The sequence below is a fragment of the Salmo salar genome, chromosome ssa16 (genome assembly GCF_905237065.1).
Source record: "Salmo salar chromosome ssa16, Ssal_v3.1, whole genome shotgun sequence".
In the NCBI taxonomy this organism is placed as follows: domain Eukaryota; kingdom Metazoa; phylum Chordata; class Actinopteri; order Salmoniformes; family Salmonidae; genus Salmo; species Salmo salar.
In genome coordinates, this window is record NC_059457.1 from 30,151,944 (window position 1) to 30,171,196 (window position 19,253).

Here is a 19,253-nt window from a genome sequence, read left to right on the forward strand (position 1 = left end):
CTTTTTTTGTTGATAAAAAAGAGTGCAGTGATGAGGCTGGCGATAAGGATTATCACTATGATGGGGATGATGATGACCAGATAGAACGTGATGTCGTAGTCCCCTGCAACAAGATGATAACAGAACAACTATTCAAATCTGACCAATGAGAAAAGGAGGAATTAACAGAAATATCATTTCTGGGCATGAAAATCATCCATAAAAAGGCATTTTAATGAGGAAATGCACGTGTTCTCCATACGTGCGCGTGGGGTCACGTAGAAGGACACTGGCTCAGTCCAGGACCCGTTTCCTGCCAGGGAGGTGGCACGCACGCGGGCAGAGTAATTCCCAGAGCCCAGGTTGGTCAGACGAGCTCCTTTGTGCACTCTGTAGTGCTGGCGTGACACACACTCATGTTTCTCAGCCTGGAAAACACACACACACACACACACACACACACACACACACACACACACACACACACACACACACACACACACACACACAGACAAAGTGTCAACCTGATGTCTGAGGGCCACAGTGGGTTGAGGGGTTGAGGCCCTGCAGAAATCCCAGGGGCCCTGGCCCATACAGACTCACCTCGGTGCCTTGGCGAAACTTAATCTCATACATCAGGATGAGACCGTTGGGGTTGACAGGCTCCGGCCACCTCAGCAGCACCGACCCCTCCACCTTCTCATCCCTCTCCTGGATCACGCTGCCTGGCATGTCATCCGCTTTGTCTGATGGGCAGAGACACAAACACTAAATATCAGATGGCTTCTTACACATAAGCCATTTCCAAAAAGGCACAGTTAGCCTAGAACAATAACGCTATGCAGATGGCCATGGTCAAGCTGTTGTTGTTGAAGCCTTTGTGTCTAACGTTGTCTGTGTCTGTGTGTGTGACTGCCTCACCTGCAGGTTTGGTCCTGGAAAACACGAAGGCTCCAGCACTGCAGCGGTGGACCTCCTGGTTACAGGCGTGGATGTCGATGCGGTAGACAGTGAAGGGCTGTAGGTTGGGGATCTCTATAAACTCTGTCTTGCTCCGGTCCTCCATGAAGGGGAACTCCCTCTCGGGGGATTCTCCGTCCGTCCCATTAACCTCCAGGCCTGTGGTGTTGCCACCCCGCGCCAAGGTGCTGTTAGCCACCCCAAATAGATCCCTACGCCGCCGGTCTGGGGGCCTGAAGGACAAAGGGGGTAGCATAAAGAAATGCTAGAGAGCGAGACCCACTGACTCACTGTAGCAGAAAAGGCATGTGTGGCAAAGAAAGACAAAGGATAAGAGACAAATGTTGAGGAGAAGAAGGAGTGGAGAAGATGTGTGGGCTTTCAGCTTCTCTGGAAGGGAGCGGAGGCACAGTTAAAGAGGAGAGAGGAGAATATCAAGTCAGCTAGCCATACAGTAATATAGTGGGTCTCAACTGGTTTTGCCTCGGGACCCAAATTGAACGAGGTTGTCTCCGTCGCAACCTAATATCCATATTGCGAAAAATACAAAATGGAAAACTATTTTTAATGCTATATTGATAGTAAATGTAGCAATTATATGACAAGGGAACAACATTCCCACCTCTTTCATTGTCAATAATGAAATCATTCCCATGTTCTTGATGAAGAATGTTAATAAACTCATTGGTTTGAGAGCACAAAATCAACCAAAATAGTGCTGCTAATAGCTCTATATTGAAAATTCTGTGATAGAATTGAAAAAATCTGAGATTAAATTATTAAAAATGTAAGTTCATTATCATTTCAACACACTTCTTGCTGTTTTAAAAAAAAAACTCTGCGACCCAATCAAAACCTCCCGGTCGCAACCCACCAGTTGAGAATCGCTGCAGTAATATACTCAGGAACACCATACTGTACATACAGTATACTGTAGCCTTCATACACAACCCACATGATGTCATTGACACGAGTCACACTGAGCAAAAGCATCCCCTTCAACCTCACTGGACAGGGCGGGGTCCTCTACAGGAATATAATATGGGAATAAGAAGTAGTAATAACTACTATCAAGCAGTAAAATGACCATTTCCAGTGGGATACAACTGAACTGAGAGTAGAGTACAGTATGTTGAAGTGGCCTGGTTGTATTTGTTGTTGCAGTGTGTCTGTCCAGCTGCAGTGGTCGGATCCCTGTGGAGCTGTGTGGTGTGATGAGGTCAGAGAGGTGGGACAGAGGTGCAGAGAGAGCACACATCCACACACTGTCAGCACCCTGCCTGTCCATACAGACCCCTACTGACGCTGTTAGCCTGTCCTCATTCACAGGACAAATGCACTTTTCAAGGGAAAGTTATGGGAGAATAATGACCACCTGTTTGATGCATAGAGAGGCGTTTTTTTTGCATGATACTAAAAAAAGGCAAATAAAGCAATAAACACGAAATCAAATGGTACATTCCGTCATAAAGAGCAAACAAGAGAACCTGCAACAGGACTGCAGCCCTCTTTCATGGAGTGATGGAGATGGTTGTAAACACAATGATGAGGATGATGAGGAGAAGATGGGGAGAGCCACAGAAGCTGGAGAGCCGGCCGGCTGTAAGTGGACCCTGGCTGGAGCCACTGACAACATGCAGGCAGCGGTAGCAGTAGCAGATCACCAGACACTACTAGGCGGGGCCACTGGGACTCCACAACACACGGGCGCTGTGCCGATACCGAGAGGAGCAGACCTTACCTAGAGTCACCTTTAGGAGACGTGTAACGACTGGCTCTCTCTGGGTCTCTGAAAGAATTCAACAGTCAGCCACAGGCGGCTGGTGGCACCTTAATTAGGGAGGACGAGATCATAGTAATGGCTGAAACAGAATAAATGGAATGGTATCGAACTAATCAAACACATGGTTCACATGTCTTTGAAACCACTCCGATCTGTCCATTCCAGCCATTATTATGAGCCATCCTCCCCTCAGCAGCCTCTTGTGCAGTCAGCCCACAGTGCAGTCAACTGAGGTAAGGAGAATACAGGACTGTCTGACAGTGGTGGGATGTGCTGTGTATATGTTGGCTTAAACAACAATGAATCCAGAACATATTTAGATTCATAGGGTGTTTACAGTACACATGAACAAGATAAAGTAAATATGTAAAGAGTCTTTAAGGAGAGATAAATTCATTAGTGAATGAAAGTGACTGTGATGGATGAGTGTGTCTGAAATGACTGTGATCTCCTGAGTATCTCTCTCTAACTCCACCTAACAGTACAGGCCAGCAGGGTTCACTCAGGAATACAAGAGAATGTGGTTTCTGATTTATTTTACATTCCAACATCTAGACCTTCAGAAATACTGTACAAAGCCAATGTTCTCTCAGAACTATTCTTCTAAAAAATTACAAATATGAGCGGGTGACAAAAGACCTTGAGACTGACTGGCACCCACGGGGAAAAAGTATTTACGGTGAGTGGAAAAGCACAGACAGGCACACAGATATGTGGGAAGAAAACAGTAGCCATCGCACACCTCTGTTAACATTCCATCCTGAAAGTTTTAACTGCTCCAGCAAAGTCCACGTTGCACAGCGCTCCAAAACGATCAGTTACTATTAACAATACACAACAGCACTGAGGACTGGCAGAGCTTTAATGAACATCTTGTATAAGAGACAAGTGCATGGAAGGGAGCACGAGACAGCCTGCCATTGAAGACTGGGTCGCCCCAAGATGAATGAGAGGGGTGATGGGTAGACGCCCCCATGTGCCAATTTGCCCAGGAGAGGGGACAGATGGCTGGGTTGCCAGAGAGCTACAAGGCAGAGCAGAGCAGAGCAAAGCAGACCTGTCCTCAAATGAACTTTAGACAGAGGACTGATACTGAAGCGTGACCTTCTAACCAGGCGCTGCTGACTGCAGCTGGTGTACTCCCTCCCCAGCTCCCCTCCTAAAAAAATACCTCCCTCTTTCTCACCTTTACGCTGTATGAGGGATCCTAAGAGAGACATGACTGCACCCTCTGTCTGGAGCCAGAACAGCATGATTTAGCGGTACTCTTTTACCACAGCAGCTGAACATAGCAGCCTCTCATGCCAGTGAAAAGAGAGGCCAGAGAAAGGACACTTTTTTCTACTTCATGATCATATACAATATGAAAGCACAGCTGTGATGGCGAGTGCTCTCTGAAGGACATACAGGGTGATAACCAGATGGTAAGGGCAGTGCCAACAACAGGAAAAACACAGGGACCTTCGCTGTACTTCTCAATGTCCTTCTGTGTGTCCTTGTACTTCTCAATGTCCTTGTCCATCATGAGTTAGGTGATGTCATGGTTGCAACAACCCAATCAGCTGATGTCCACTCAGTGAATCTGAAAGGTTGTCACCCGTCCCTGTCCCCTGACTACTCTCGTCTACTTCTCCAGCCAGTCAGTCTGTCTTGCTGAATGGTGTTCACTGGTCTGGCCAGCTTTAAGGGGATCTTCCCTTTCTCTTCTCATTCATTTGAATTCCAGATGGCTTCTCTGTACATTTCCTGGCAGCCGGTCACTCCGAACCATGCCGCGGACAAAGAGAGCATGTGAGGGAAGGAGGAGGGAGAGCAGCGAGGAGGGCGACAGAATGGAAAACATTTCCTCTTCTCCCTGTTTCTGTTTCCCCCTCCCTTTCCCCTTCTCTGTTAACCCTGGACTTTTGAGGGGAAAAAATGCACTCATTCAGAGGCACTTCCCTAGAGTGTTTTGTGATAATGCTGGCTCTGTTGTGGTGGAGTACCTGTGCATACACAAGCACAGTCCTTAGCGGCAGGCCAGAGACCTGGCACTCCTCGGTTTCCTAGACAACTATAACAAATCAACAAGAGAGTGAAAGAAAACAATTAGTAACAGTACTGCCCTACCAAGCAAAAAGGCAGTAACTGCTCACTTGGACGAAAATGAGTTAGTCATTTTTTTTTACATTAAATATATGCTTAATCATGAGGACAAGTATCCTGCCTCTATTGTATTGTGTTTTGGAGAAAATGTCGGTCATGTTAGCAGTAACTGCACTCGGTTACTGTGAAACCAAGGTAAATAAAAGCAATTTTTCTCAGTTCCACGCTATGAGCAGTTACTGCCTTTTTGCTTGATAGGGCAGAATAGTGGTCTTATTTAATTGTTTGTTTTAATACTGTGAAAGAGAGCATCACAGAGGCGAAGGAAAGGGCATCATAACATTACATAAATGCATGAGCATAGCCTAGCAGGTGATGAAGAGCATACTGTACTAAGCAGGCTGGCGTCAGGGCAAGATATAAACACTGGAATGTATCAAGCACCAGAGAAGTCTATGGAGGTTAACAAGTGCATTAGAATTTGTTTTCCATTCAATTTGTTTTGCGATGAAATTGTACTAATTCAGTGAATACTCAAACCTGTACCCTGAATACACTGAGTACACAAACGCAGTATCACTCATGCACTCATTCACCTCACACACACAGACACACACAGGGCCTGATCTGCCATCTGGTATGGAGAAACAAGTGGCCTGAGTTTACCCTGAAAAATTATCAATTTCAAAACACAATGAGTACATCTGTGTGTGTGTGTGTGTGTGTGTGTCTGTGTGTGTGTGTATGACATAGAGTGAGTGTGTGTGTGTGGAAAGGGGTTGAAACTGTAAAGCATCCGTAGCCATGAGAAGGTAAAATTATAACACAACACAGATGTCGTACCCCATTCTGGCAAACAAAAGGCTAACGGGCTGAAAGGGTGCAGCCAGCCCAGCGAGCAGTGCGCAGCGCAGGCCCTTCAGACTCATTAACCAGATCCCTCTCCCTGGGTTTGTTTGTGCTGCCTAAATTACAGCCTGCTAGGCCTTAATATCCGCTGCCGCCGTCGTCATGGCGATGGAAAAGCCACAAGTGCCGTAAGCAGGCATTGAATTCCTGCTCCCCATGTTTCTCCCTGTCAGGCATGGTCCTCTGACACAGCTACAGCCCAGCAGCCCTACACCCTCCCTCCCTCCAAACCCTCATGATGTTTAGATCTTGTCAGTCCCAGTCTCAGGGCTGGGTAATTACAGTCCCACTGCCTCCTGATCCTGGATATCTCTCTGGGCTATTAAAGCAAACAGGACCCAGACTGTGAGCTCAGCTCTTTGATAATAATCAACAAAGTCTCAAAGAAGGGTTTGGTCAAAAATGCTGTAATCAAATGGGGGAGGTTATAGCCAGCGCTTTACTATCACACTGTTGAATGATCTCTCACCATAGAGAAAGACTGCCTGCTGCCTGGCACATACCTGGGGGTGAAGATGGAGTTGTGTAGGAAGTTCTCAAAGACTTTGCGGTAGGATGCGTCGTCTATCTCTGCCTTCAGGTCCTCCTTGGTCTTGGGGCAGGGGCAGCAGGGGCCCTTGTCCCCCCCAGACAGGTCAGGCTTGGTGGGCTTGGTGTCCTCCTCCATGTCTGCCAACCCCGTGGCTGAAATTCTAATGGGGATCTTCAGCTCTTTTGTTGAGAGTTGGAGGGGAACAGGACTCGTTAGCAAATGACAGCATTCACCAAAAAAAGCAAAAATGAAAAGGGATTAGGTGGTGTTGTGAGGGAAATCTAATGTTTGTGTATCAAATCAATGCTACTTTTCCAATAACTAATTAGCTGGGTTCATGCAGGTAACTGACTGATCGTGTATGGAGGAATCCTCACTATCACTGATAAGCAACTTGGCAGTACACCCAGAATATTGCTATGGGAACAACCAAGGTATCTCAGTTTTAAGGTCTCAACTTGGAGAGCGAAAGCCTCGTGAGGTATTGGTCAGTCACATGTGCGAGCCACCAGTAATGATGAATTAATAATGCTAAATCATGCAAATATAACTTGTCTGTGTATAGCGGTATATAAGACAACTGCTGGGAATGATCCAGCGGAGTTTCTGATAGACCTGTACGGTGTGCAGAGTTTGTTGTAACTTCTCCAACTTGCTGATAATAAAGAGTGATTCATTTAAGATTGACTTCAGGTGTCGCTGGTGTTGAATTTCCACCAGAGTGTGTACAGAGCATTATAATACTAGGGGAGGAGAGATGCCTACAGTTTGGACTCCATAATGCACAAAGATGAAAAGTAGACAAGGGAAGAGAAAGAGGAGTTGGAATGCTGACCTTTGGAGCAGTAGTTGTGTTGGTACAGCTCCCTGTCTTCAGCTTGCTGCTGCCAGCGGACCAGGTAAAAAGTGAGATTGCCGTTAGGGTTGAGGGGAGGCGACCATTTAACCACCAGCTTGGAGGACGAGTTGGAATACGCCCGGGTATCCATTGGCATAGACGGCTCTGTGACAAAAACACACAAATGTTGAAATGCTGTGAGTGGTGTTTACTACACTGAACCAAAATATAAACACAACATGCAACAATTACAAAGATTTTACTGAGTTACAGTTCATATAAGGAAATCAGTCAATTGAAATGAAATCATTAGGCCCTAATCTATGGATTTCACATGACTGGGCACACAGATATGTATCTGTTGGTCACCTTAAAAAAAGGTATGGGTGTGGCTCAGAAAACCAGTCAGTATCTGGTGTGACCACCATTTGCATCATGCAGTGCATCTCCTTCACATAAAGTTGATCAGGCTGTTGATTGTGGCCTGTGGAATGTTGTCCCACTCCTCTTCAATGGCTGTGCGAAGTTTCTGGATATTGGCAGGAACTGGAACACGCTGTCGTACACATTGATCCAGAGCATCCCAAACATGCTCAATGGGTGACATGTCTGGTGAGTATCCAGGCCATGGAAGAACTGGGAGATTTTCAGCTTGCAGCATTATCATGCTGAAACATGAGGTGATGGCGGCGGATGAATGGCATGACAATGGGCCTCAGGATCTGGTAACGGTTTCTCTGTGCATTCAAATTGCCATCGATAAAATGCAATTGTGTTTGTTGTTCATAGCTTATTCCTGCCAATACCATAACACAACTCCACCACCACCATGGGCCACTCTGTTCACAACATTGAAATCAGCAAACCGGTCACCCACACGACGCCATACACGCTGTCTGCCATCTGCCCAGTACAGTGGAAACAGGGATTCATTGGTGAAGGGCACACTTCTCCAGCGTGCCAGTGACTATCAAAGATGAGAATTTGCCCATTGAAGTCAGTTACGATGCTGAACTGCAGTCAAGTCAAGACAATCTGCACGCAGATGAGCTTCCCGGAGATGGTTTCTGACAGTTTGTGCAGAAATTCTTTGGCTGTGCAAACCCACAGTTTCATCAGCTGTCTGGGTAGCTGGTCTCAGACGGTCCCGCAGGTGAAGAAGCCGGATGTGGAGGTCCTGGGCTGGCGTGGTTACACGTGGTCTGTGGTTGTGAGGTCGGTTGGACGCACTGGCAAATTCTCAAAAACGACGTTGGAGGTGGCTTATGGTAGTGAAATGAACATTAAATTCTCTGGCAACAGCTCTGGTGGACATTCCTGCACTCAGCATGCCAATTGCGCGCTCCCTCAAAACTTGCGACATCTGTGACATTGTGTTGTGTGAGAAAACTGCACATTTTAGTGTCCTTTTATTGTCCACAGCACAAGGTGCACCTGTGTAATTATCACGCTGTTTAATCAGCTTCTTGATATTCCACACCTGTCAGTTGGATGGATTATCTTGGCAAAGAAGAAATGTTCACAAACAGGGATATAAACAAAATTGTGCACAACATTTGAAAGAAATAAGCTTTTTGTGCATATAGAACATTTCTGGGATATTTTATTTTACATGTTGTGTTTATATATATTTTTGGTCAGTGTATAAAGTTTTAAATGTGTTGTTTTCATGAAGCTTAAAATAAGAGTGATACATTTCCTTATTGAAAGTTCTGATAAGAAGTGTTTCAGTTTATCTTGGGTGAAAACATGTCCATGGCTGAGGCGACCTGCTGCTGTGTACAGTAGCTGTACTGTAGTTTAGTCTGTGTACTGCAGCTGTACAGTGTCTTACCTGAGGGGCTGGTGCGTATATAGACCACGTCACTCTTGGCTCCTGGGATGTGTTTGTCCTCCACCACCAGGGTGATGGCCTTGACAAAGATGGCGTACTGGGTCCAGGGCTTCAGTGGGGAGAGCAGCACACCAGGGTCTATCTCTTTGTCTTGCGGTAGGTCCACGTCAACCATGTTCCAACTGTTGGAGCCACACCCGTCCTGGCCATCAAACTCTGTGATATTCTGGTGCGGTCTGGATTGCATGGTTAAGACACCTTATGTCAATTTAGTACAGCAACTCTGAATCCACAAATACAGCAGATAATGTCCTGTCTACAAGTATAAGTATTTGGGCCAGTAACCGAAAGGTTGCTAGATTGAATGCCCGAGCTGACAAGGTAAAAATCTGACAAGGTAAAAATCTGTCCCTGAACAAGGCAGTTAACCCACTGTTCCTAGGCTGTCATTGCGAATAAGAATTTGTTCTTAACTGACTTGCCTAGTTAAATAAAGGTTAAATAAAACATTTAAAAAATAAAGGCAGTACAATAGGGAATGCAGTACATTTATGCAGTACAATAGGGAATGGTATATCTCCATGAGAATACTTACGCTTCCTTGTAGTAGACGATGAAGCTGATGAGGTCTCTGTAGTCTGGTGGTCGGTAGCGCTCCCAAGTCAGCTTGATCCGGTTACTCATCGTGCTGTTGGACTTGAACTTCAGGATATGACTCTCACCTACAAACACAAACCACACCTTAGATCAGTAGTTCCCAAACTGTTGTGTGCCCCTGCCAAAAAGGAATTCAGTCCGGCTTTCAACTTACTCTTGAAAGTTGTAGCTAATAGTAGAATACGTAAAATGCAATTCCAAAAATGGGTATTGCATTATCATCATCTTCATCTCAGAGAGCTATTTATAACTTGTCAGAAATGTCCAGATCAACGAGAACATGTCAGCTAACTTTTTTGGGATAGGTTTTTCAGCCCACAGATTTTGTAGTAATGTTCGAGTCACTCAAATATCACATGAATACACATTAGACATGGCAAATTGTGTAGCATTTCAAGAAAATTTGCTTCAAAATTGCAACACTTTCTCTGCACCTCATGACAAAATGTGAATAATAATTTTTAAACCTGCAAAATGTTCTCTCCGCCAACAACAGGAGGTGAACAGTTTGTGTCATGAACAGTGCTTGTGGCCATAGAAATAGACATGGCATGGGATAATCCCCAATGCTGGAAGGGGACTGAGTGAAAAAGTTTGGGGGCCCCTGTCTTTTTTTAATTTGTATTATTAAAAAGTATATATTAGGGGTAGATCAGGTTTAATGTTGCAGATAGATTGTAGCTTCCAAAAACACAATTGTCTGCATCATTTCCAATCCCCCATATATATTGTTTGTAAATATACAGTACCAGTCAAACGTTTGGACACACCTACTCATTCAAGGGTTTTCCGTTACATCAAAACTATGAATTAACACATATGGAATCATGTAGTAACCAAAAAAGTGTTAAACAAATCAAAATATATTTTATTTTTGAGAATCTTCAAAGTAGCCACCCTTTGCATTGATGACAGCTTTGCACAATCTTGGCATTCTCTCAACCAGCTTCATGAGGTAGTCACCTGGAATGCATTTCAATTAACAGGTGTGCCTTGTTAAAAGTTAATTTGTGGAATTTCTTTCCTTAATGGGTTTGAGCCAATCAGTTGTGTTGTGACAAGGTAGGGGTGGTATACAGAAGAAGCCATATTTGGTAAAATACCAAGTCGATATTATGGCAAGAATAGCTCAAATAAGCAAAGCGAAACAACAGTCCATCATTACTTTAAGATATGAAGGTCAGTCAATACGGAAAATGTCAGTGCTGTCGCAAAATCCATCAAGCACTGTGATGAAACTGGATCTCATGAGGACCGCCACAGGAAAGGAAGACCCAGAGATTATTTCACTTATAATTCACTGTATCACAATTCCAGTGGGTCAGAAGTTTACATACACTAAGTTGACTGTGCCTTTAGACAGCTTGGAAAATTCCAGAAAATGATATCATGGCTTTAGAAGCTTCTGATAGGCTAATTGACATCAGTTGAGTCAATTGGAGGTGTACCTGTGGATGTATTTCAAGGCCTACCTTCAAACTCTGTGCCTCTTTGCTTGACATAATGGGAAAATCAAAAGAAATCAACCAAGACCTCAGAAAATAAAATTATAGACCTCCACAAGTCTGGTTTATCCTTGGGAGCAATTTCCAAATGCCTGAATGTACCACGTTCATCTGTACAAACAATAGTACGCAAGTATAAACACCATGGGACCACGCAACTGTCATACCGCTCAGGAAGGAGACGCGTTCTGTCTCCTAGAGATGAACGTACTTTCGTTCAAAAAGTGCAAATCAATCCAAGAATGACAGCAAAGGACCTTGTGAAGATGCTGGAGGAAACAGGTACAAAAGTATCTATATCCACAGTAAAACGAGTCCTATATCGCTCAGCAAGGAAGAAGCCACTGCTCTAAAACTGCCATAAAAAAGCCAGACTACGGTTTGCAACTGCACATGGGGACAAAGATCGTACTTTTTGGAGAAATGTCCTCTGGGCTGATGAAACAAAAATATAACTGTTTAGCCATAATGACCATCGTTATGTTTGGAGGAAAAAGGGGGAGGCTTGCAAGCTGAAGAACACCATCCCAACCGTGAAGCACAGGGGTGGCAACATCATGTTGTGGGGGTGCTTTGCTGCAAGAGGGACTGGTGCACTTCACAAAGTAGATGGCATCATGAGGAGGAAAATGATGTGGATATATTGAAGCAACATCTCAAGACATCAGTCAGGAAGTTAAAGCTTGATCGCAAATGGGTCTTCAAATGGACAATGACCCCAAGCATACTTCCAAAGTTGAGGCAAAATGGCTTAAGGACAACAAAGTCAAGGTATTGGAGTGGCCATCACAAAGCCCTGACCTCAATCCTATAGAAAATGTGTGGGCAGAACTGAAAAAGCGTGTGCGAGCAAGGAGGGTTACAAACCTGACTCAGTTACACCAGCTCTGTCAGGAGGAATGGGCCAAAATTCACCCAACTTATTGTGGGAAGCTTGTGGAAGGCAACCCGAAACATTTGACCCAAGTTAAACACTTTAAAGGCAATGCTACCAAATACTGAGGGTATGTAAACTTCTGACCCACTGGGAATGTGATGAAAGAAATAAAAGCTGAAATAAATCATTCTTTCAACTATTATTCTGGCATTTCATATTCTTAAAATAAAGTGGTGATCCTAATTTTCCATAGGATTTAATGTCAGGAATTGTGAAAAACACAGTTTAAATGTATTTGGCTAAGGCGTATGTTAACTTCCAACTTCAACTGTTTATATATATATATATAAAATTGTCCAATTAATCAGTATCTGCTTTTTTTTGGTCCCACAATAATCGGTATCGGCGTTGAAAAATCATAATCGGTCGACCTCTAATACACACTATATATATTTACAGACATAATCTATTTTACAATAGTTATATGTTGTTTGTTTTTAGTCCTGTCCTTCCTCTACACTCAACCTCTCCCATCGATTTCTGATGTCCATTCAGTTTGATTTCTATTTGCCATATATTTTTAACTGTGCTGTTTCACAAAAGTTCTGAACCCCTGTCTTAGATAACCTCCTCACAACACATACAGAAAACTTAGTTGTGATAACAGTGTTGCATTAGATTAAGGCTTCTTATTAAATCACATTGGTGTACTCACAGCTTGCTCTGTCTCCATTGTTGCGGAAATCGCCCTCCTCAAACTTCTCAGTGATGTCCGTCTTCTCCCACATATTGTGGATCTCAGACATGCAGAGTTTGGGGTTGAAGCGGAAGGATAGCCTCCCAGCTCTGATGGTCAGGTTGTGTTGGGTCCAGTCCCACAGGTACTGCAGGCGCTGGTTGTCAATGGCAGAAAAAGCATACATCCTGAGGGGAGACAACAGACAGGTGTTAACTTACTAACACACCTAGCAGCTGTGCTGGCATAGATGGGACCAAACCACTTTTTAATCAGTCAGTTTATTTACTTTAAGCACACAATAGAGCACTGAGGATAAAGTCGTCAAAATGTTGTGGAGTGGTTGGCCTAGTTTTCCATCTGGTGGATATGTAAAGTGTTAAGAGGAGAAGACGTCAGAGCGGATTGTGTTTCAATGTGCGTGGGTGTGTCTGTCTAACACTGAACTGTGCACACAGAGAGGGCCAGAGATGAAACAGAGCGACTCAGAGCCTCTCAGCTACATGGAATACCTTGGGAACGAGCGGAATGCCAGCCCTTCTCTAGAGCATTCCTTGTTCTGTAACTCTAGCCTGGGAGGGATGACAACAAGAGACCTGAGAGGCTTTCCCACGACCCTCCTGGTCATCTCCAGAAACACTCTCCCTATCTCTGACAGGGGATAGGACCCTGGTGATGTCATGCTACAGCCAGATTAAGCTGGGACACCTGGGTTTCCATTCAGATAGAGCCCTCAGGGCACAAACTGGTTGAATCAACGTTGTTTCAACGTAATTTGTCAGCGTATTGTGACGTGGAATCTACGTGGAAAATAATGCACATTGAATTTTTTTTAAGTAATCAATTGCTGTGTTTAGGGTGAAATTTAAACCACAGGATTATGCCATCGTGGTAACCAAATTTCAACATAGACGATGTCAGACCTTCATTGTTATATGCACTGCAGATTAATAATTGATATGTTGGATTCATATCTCCATTTCATCCAAAAATATAAGTTAAGGAATAAGACTAAATAAAATAAAATGTTATTTAAAGTGCATTTGAACTTTTATTTTATTTTATTTAGTCTTTTATTTAACTGAGAAGACGTGAATCTAACATATCTATTACTAATTTATCGACAACTGGAATTAAAGGAGAAGTTTGCTTTTTAATAACAAAATCTCTATTTTTGATGTAAATGGCATGTTATAGAAGGGTCCAAACACTTGTTTTGCATCTTTTACTTGTTTTTGAGAAACTTACCCCAACCAGCAATTCACTTCCTCATCCTCGTTGTGCATTGCTCTGAAAAAACATGAACAAATGCTCCAAAAAGACCCAAATACATCCTTTTAGAAATGGAAATGCTCTAGTTATAGTGATGCGGGACTTTAGATGAAATTGTGTCATTCCGAACTTTATCTTCAACATTATATTACATTTTGTGCGACTCAAGCTGTTTTCCTTATCCAGCTGTTCCAGTCTCTGTGTAGGCTGCTGCTAGAATGGACAGAGGTATCGCTCGAGTCGCAACAAAATGGAATATAACATTGCGGATAAAGTTTGGAATGACGCAATTTCATGTGTACAACATTTAAAGACCTGCATCACTATACTGAGAGCCTTTCCGTCTGTTCATGTTTTTTCAGAGCCCCCGTACTGCACAATGAGGATGAGGTAATGAATCACTGGTTGGGCTAAGTTTCTCAGAAACAAGTCAAATAGCGGGGAGAAAATGTCTGAAATCTTCTATAACATCACATTTACATAGAAAATTAAATTCCAAATTTAAATTCTAAATTCTCCTTTAAAGCTAGACTAAATCAGTGGCACAGATGGAACTATCCAAGCAGAAGATAGATCTCCTTCTAATGTTGATATCTTATTGCGTTGACAACCAAACACAATTCAATATCACTTTTTATATAGAATATATAGCCTATTAACTTGCTGAAAATTATATGTATGAGTCTCCAACTCAACCAAAAATAACAGTTAAATAATAGGATTAAGCCAGTGGCTCAGCTGGAACTATCCAAGCAGTAGATATGCCCCTTTTAAACGTTGATATTTGGTTGTGTTGTCAACAGTAAATAGCCTAAAGTTAAGGCTATCTTAAAAACGAATGTAACATTCAACCTTGAAATGAGTAACACATCAATGGCCACATTTTGAAGTTACTGTAATTACACCTTTCTTATGTAATCATATAAAGTGACCGCGTGCATGTTCAAGATAGCATGCACAATCGCTGTCATATTCTGCGCAGAATCGTGAATAGCATTGATCACTTGCACCATGTGCTTTTAATGTAACTTCAACTGCAATCCAGTTCTTTTGATTCTGCTATTAGATGAAGCACAGTGATATTAATCTGTTGTATAAATAAACAAAATATCTGTCATTGTATTCCCATTGGAACTTTTCTGTGGTTTAAAATGGTTGGAAGCACAGTGATAGACATTTGGGTGACAACTGAATCAAAACTCAGGCTTTGTTTTTCGATTGGAATTTGGTTGTGTTTTTAGATGGTTGAAAGCATAGTGATAACACATTGGAAATTCAACAAACTTTTGGCAGCCTTTTTGAGTGAATATACTGTAGGTTGTAATCTCATTGATCAACATCTCAACCAAATAATACCCAATTATCCACATTGAAATAACATGGTGTGCCCAGTGGGATAGTTCATCCACTTTTTCACTATATAACTTGGAGAGGTGCCTTGTTATGGTGGTTGTGTGAATTCCTTTGTACTGTAAATGTTATGGCTGGTAGCCTCTACTCATAAATAAATAATGAATGAGGCATTCAAAACCTGCTGGGATACATTTGACATGAGATGGATTCCAAAAATCAATTTAAATCATCCATGTGTCATTTTTCCTGGTCGAAAATATGGCTGGACCACGCTGATATTGGAGTGAGAACATCTTTCCTCTCTAGGCTGTGGTTCAAGGCTGACACGTCCCCAAACACATCTCAGACTCAGAGAGCAGCCTGCCGTACCCTTCCATGAGCTCCTCCCCATTGATGTAGCGCAGGCTCTTGAGGAAGGAGAGTGAGCCTAGCGTGTGGGAGTGGCGGATCCTCACATAGCCTGTCACTGTCTGGATCAGCCCCATGAAGCTCTCCAGCTCTGAGGCGATGTTATCTGGGGAGAGGAGAGAGTCAGCAAACACTAGTCAGACACAACAGCCAGTGTGTGAGAACCACAGCTCTGAACACATCAAATCCCACAGGCAACTGTACTGCTATACTGTATGACTATACTATACTATATGACTATACTGTATGACTATACTATACTATATGACTATACTGTATGACTATACTGTATGACTATACTCAATGCTCTAGAGGAGAATTACCCTGGCTCCAGCAAATCCAGAGTTGTACAAACGTTTTCATATCTAAAGATAAGCTGTAAGTCACTCTGTCAACTGAGCAAATAAATAGCATAATAGCATAATGTGATAATTGGTTTGGGGCACAGAGCAGGCAGCTGATGTAATGTTGACTCTGTGGCCCACACTAGCTCTCCCAGTGGCCCCGTGCTCTGTGTTCCCCTCCCGGTCTCTGGGGAGACAGACAGACTGAGTGGTCCTGGTTACTGGTACTCACTGCCACGGCGGATGTTGATTTGCAGGTTGCCTTTGATGACTGTGCAGCCCATTAGAGACTGAGCAGCATCCACTGAGTCGATGGTCTTGGAGTCACAGATCTTATCACACAAGCCATCACAGGCACTGCAGAACATACTGTGATTGAGGAAGAGAAAGGAGGGGGAGAGAAGAGGGAAATCAGTCAAGGAATGACCTTAACTAAATAAAACTACAAAAAAAGACAATTTCCAAGAAACATAATTAAGACGCCTCACCCCAACTCACCTTAAAAATCTCAAACTTCCAGAAGTAAAAATGTATCTAATTTTAGCTTTCTAAAATACAAGGGCACTTTCTTTGTGAACAATGTATTTTTTATGAGTCCTCATATGAAGCCATGGTTTCATGAGAAAATGACTCACTAAACAGTCCTAAAGACAAAACAAGACTGATATGGTAAAAAAATATAGGAGGTTGTCGTTTTTCGTCATGAATCTTGTTCTGTAGGCAGCTCTGCAGTGGTCACTAGCTGGCACAGCCACAATGTCATAAAATCTTATATAAACCTAACACTAACCTTAACTTTAAACACACTGTTAACCATAATGCCTAACCCTAACCTTAAATTATGACCAAAAAACACATTTTTGTTTTCATGGATTTTTACAATATAGCCAATTTTGATTTTGCAGCTGGCCTATCTAAGGGGAAATCGCTCAGTGCTGCCTCCAGGTCAAGACTCATGACTAGGCCTGTGGCGGTCACGAAATTTCGTCAGCTGGTGATTGTCAAGCAAATAACTGTTGGTCTCACGGTAAGGTAATTGACAGTGAATTAACATAAACACATTTAGCATCTCCTGGCTTCCACAAATAGCCTAGAAGCCACTGATGCAGACTTTTAGAACATCAACATTTTAAAAAGTCTAATAAATCCATGTAATATAGCCTACACCTTCACAATAAATACATTATTTATTTTAGACAGGTCTAAAGAAGTATGATATGAAAAAAATTTAGTCTATTTCAGGAGAAAAGAATAGCATACTCTGAGTTGTCCTGATGTGGCTATGCCAAATGGTTGTGGGCTACACTCGTTTATTTAGCAGACAAAATTTGCTTATAATTCCGTGGCATTATTTTATATTATCTTATGGTATGAAGAATACAATTGAACAAAGCTGAATAAAATATAAATATTTGTGTGCACATTCTATTCTAACCGCTGTGTTGAGCGGTTAACAAAGAAATAGGTGCTCTCATTCACAATTTGACAAGCACTTGATAATGCCTCGAAATTTCATGGCGGCATCCCCTTTGTGGCCATTATACACCCTAAAAAAATCCATGCCTTTTGCGGCCCGGAGTGCTGCGTAGTGCCCTTCTCCCTGAGTGCTGCGCAATCCGAAGCGCCTCTCACTCACATGGCTCTCGTCACGTGATCGGTGCTTTCTCATAGGCTACAAGTGAAGACAGACACATTGGGGACGGAACTGTGTGCATCCTTATCCAATTCCCAGGTGCATATTGAAGATATTGGAAGAACTGTCCACATTTACTTTTCGTCAGGCAACAAGATAAGTAGGCCTAACGAACAGCAAAATTACTAGCCTATGTCAATCTTCTATCCCCCATAGTACAAAAGTCAACCTTTTTCATTCTGTGCGAGAAATAAATATTCCAAACATAGTCTGGGACAGTTAATACAACCACTAGCTTAATAAACATATATATTTCACGCAATGTGGCTGACGCAACAGAACAGAACGTTTAGCTTAAAATGTTGATAAACTATTAGGCTATTTCTTCACATTATAAGAGCAGCAATACGCACATGGCAGTAGGCCATTAGCGCAAATGTTCCATTATTGGGAAAACACCATTATCAAAAGTTACCGCAAATGCAATTATGCATGTAATGCTTTTATTATAAAGGTGCATTTTATGGTGAAAATGATCTTCTCCAAACTTGAAACTCACGCACTGCTTATGTGTGCCAGTAAGGCTCTAAACGCTTTGTAAAGCAGATTAAGGTGATTAATTTTGTCCACTTTAGTTGTGATACAATCCTTATCGAAACATATAGGCCTATGGGCTAGGCTACATGAGGTGTGCGACTATGATTCGAAAAAGTCGCAAAAAAAGGCAGTTTCTTATGCTGGGCATCATTCACAAGTGATAATATTTAATTCACAAGTGACATGCTAATATTGTCACTCATCAGACTATTCGTGATTTAATCTTGTCTTTACATATACAAAATAATATATGTGTGAAATTTCTTTTGATTTGGATTGGACCATTATCATGCACCTGTCTCAAAACGGGCAGAGGGAAAAAATACATACACTTAAATAGCGAATGGAGGACGTTTTTCCTGTGGTTTATTTTCATGTCAGCCAGGTAGGCTATACTCCTGTTGTAAAGATAAACAATGTGATTAATATTAGGAAAGTTGAGAAATAAATATAGTAGGCCTAGTCTATAGAAACCTGATAAGATCCTCCTCTTTTTAGTAGAGGCCATCAATCTGTTTTCTCGCACAATTGTATAGCTATAGAAATGTTGCGCAACGTGAGCTCTCATGAAGTGTTTGATTAGATTTTCGATTACCTTTGCATTGATGTCAGAGTGATTAGAGGGACAATAGAGTGCTGAGTACCAGGCAGTTAGCAAGTTTGGTAGGCTACTAATGACCATCAGCAGCATCAGAGCCTGGAGAAACTAATTACCGGGACTGAACAGTCAGGTGGAAATTGACTGTCTTCATGACTCGTGACCGCCAGTGTGGCGGTAATAACGTCACCGCAACAGCCCTACTCAATATGATGAAACCTGCAACAAAGACTCAACATGGAAAGTTTGGAGAATGAAAAATCTAAATACGGAGATAAGTTACCATGAGACATGAACAAAGACATTCTCTTAATCAAACTTATTAATGTCAAACGGGGAAATGTCAAACAGGG

The 19,253-nt window shown here is 42.6% G+C and overlaps 1 protein-coding gene across 1 annotated transcript in view; it reads right to left on the minus strand.

The window, feature by feature from the left end:
* LOC106573762 (insulin-like growth factor 1 receptor) overlaps positions 1–19,253 on the minus strand; it is a 165,486-nt gene that overhangs the window by 22,981 nt on the left and 123,252 nt on the right. Inside the window, exons 4-14 of the mRNA XM_014149105.2 lie at positions 16,305–16,441; positions 15,690–15,834; positions 12,675–12,883; positions 9,516–9,642; positions 8,921–9,156; positions 7,084–7,251; positions 6,220–6,427; positions 901–1,172; positions 583–725; positions 242–407; positions 1–103 (exon numbers count right to left, since the gene is read on the minus strand). Of these exons, the coding sequence (XP_014004580.1) occupies positions 1–103; positions 242–407; positions 583–725; positions 901–1,172; positions 6,220–6,427; positions 7,084–7,251; positions 8,921–9,156; positions 9,516–9,642; positions 12,675–12,883; positions 15,690–15,834; positions 16,305–16,441 (1,914 nt within the window). The remainder of the gene's footprint in view (positions 104–241; positions 408–582; positions 726–900; positions 1,173–6,219; positions 6,428–7,083; positions 7,252–8,920; positions 9,157–9,515; positions 9,643–12,674; positions 12,884–15,689; positions 15,835–16,304; positions 16,442–19,253) is intronic.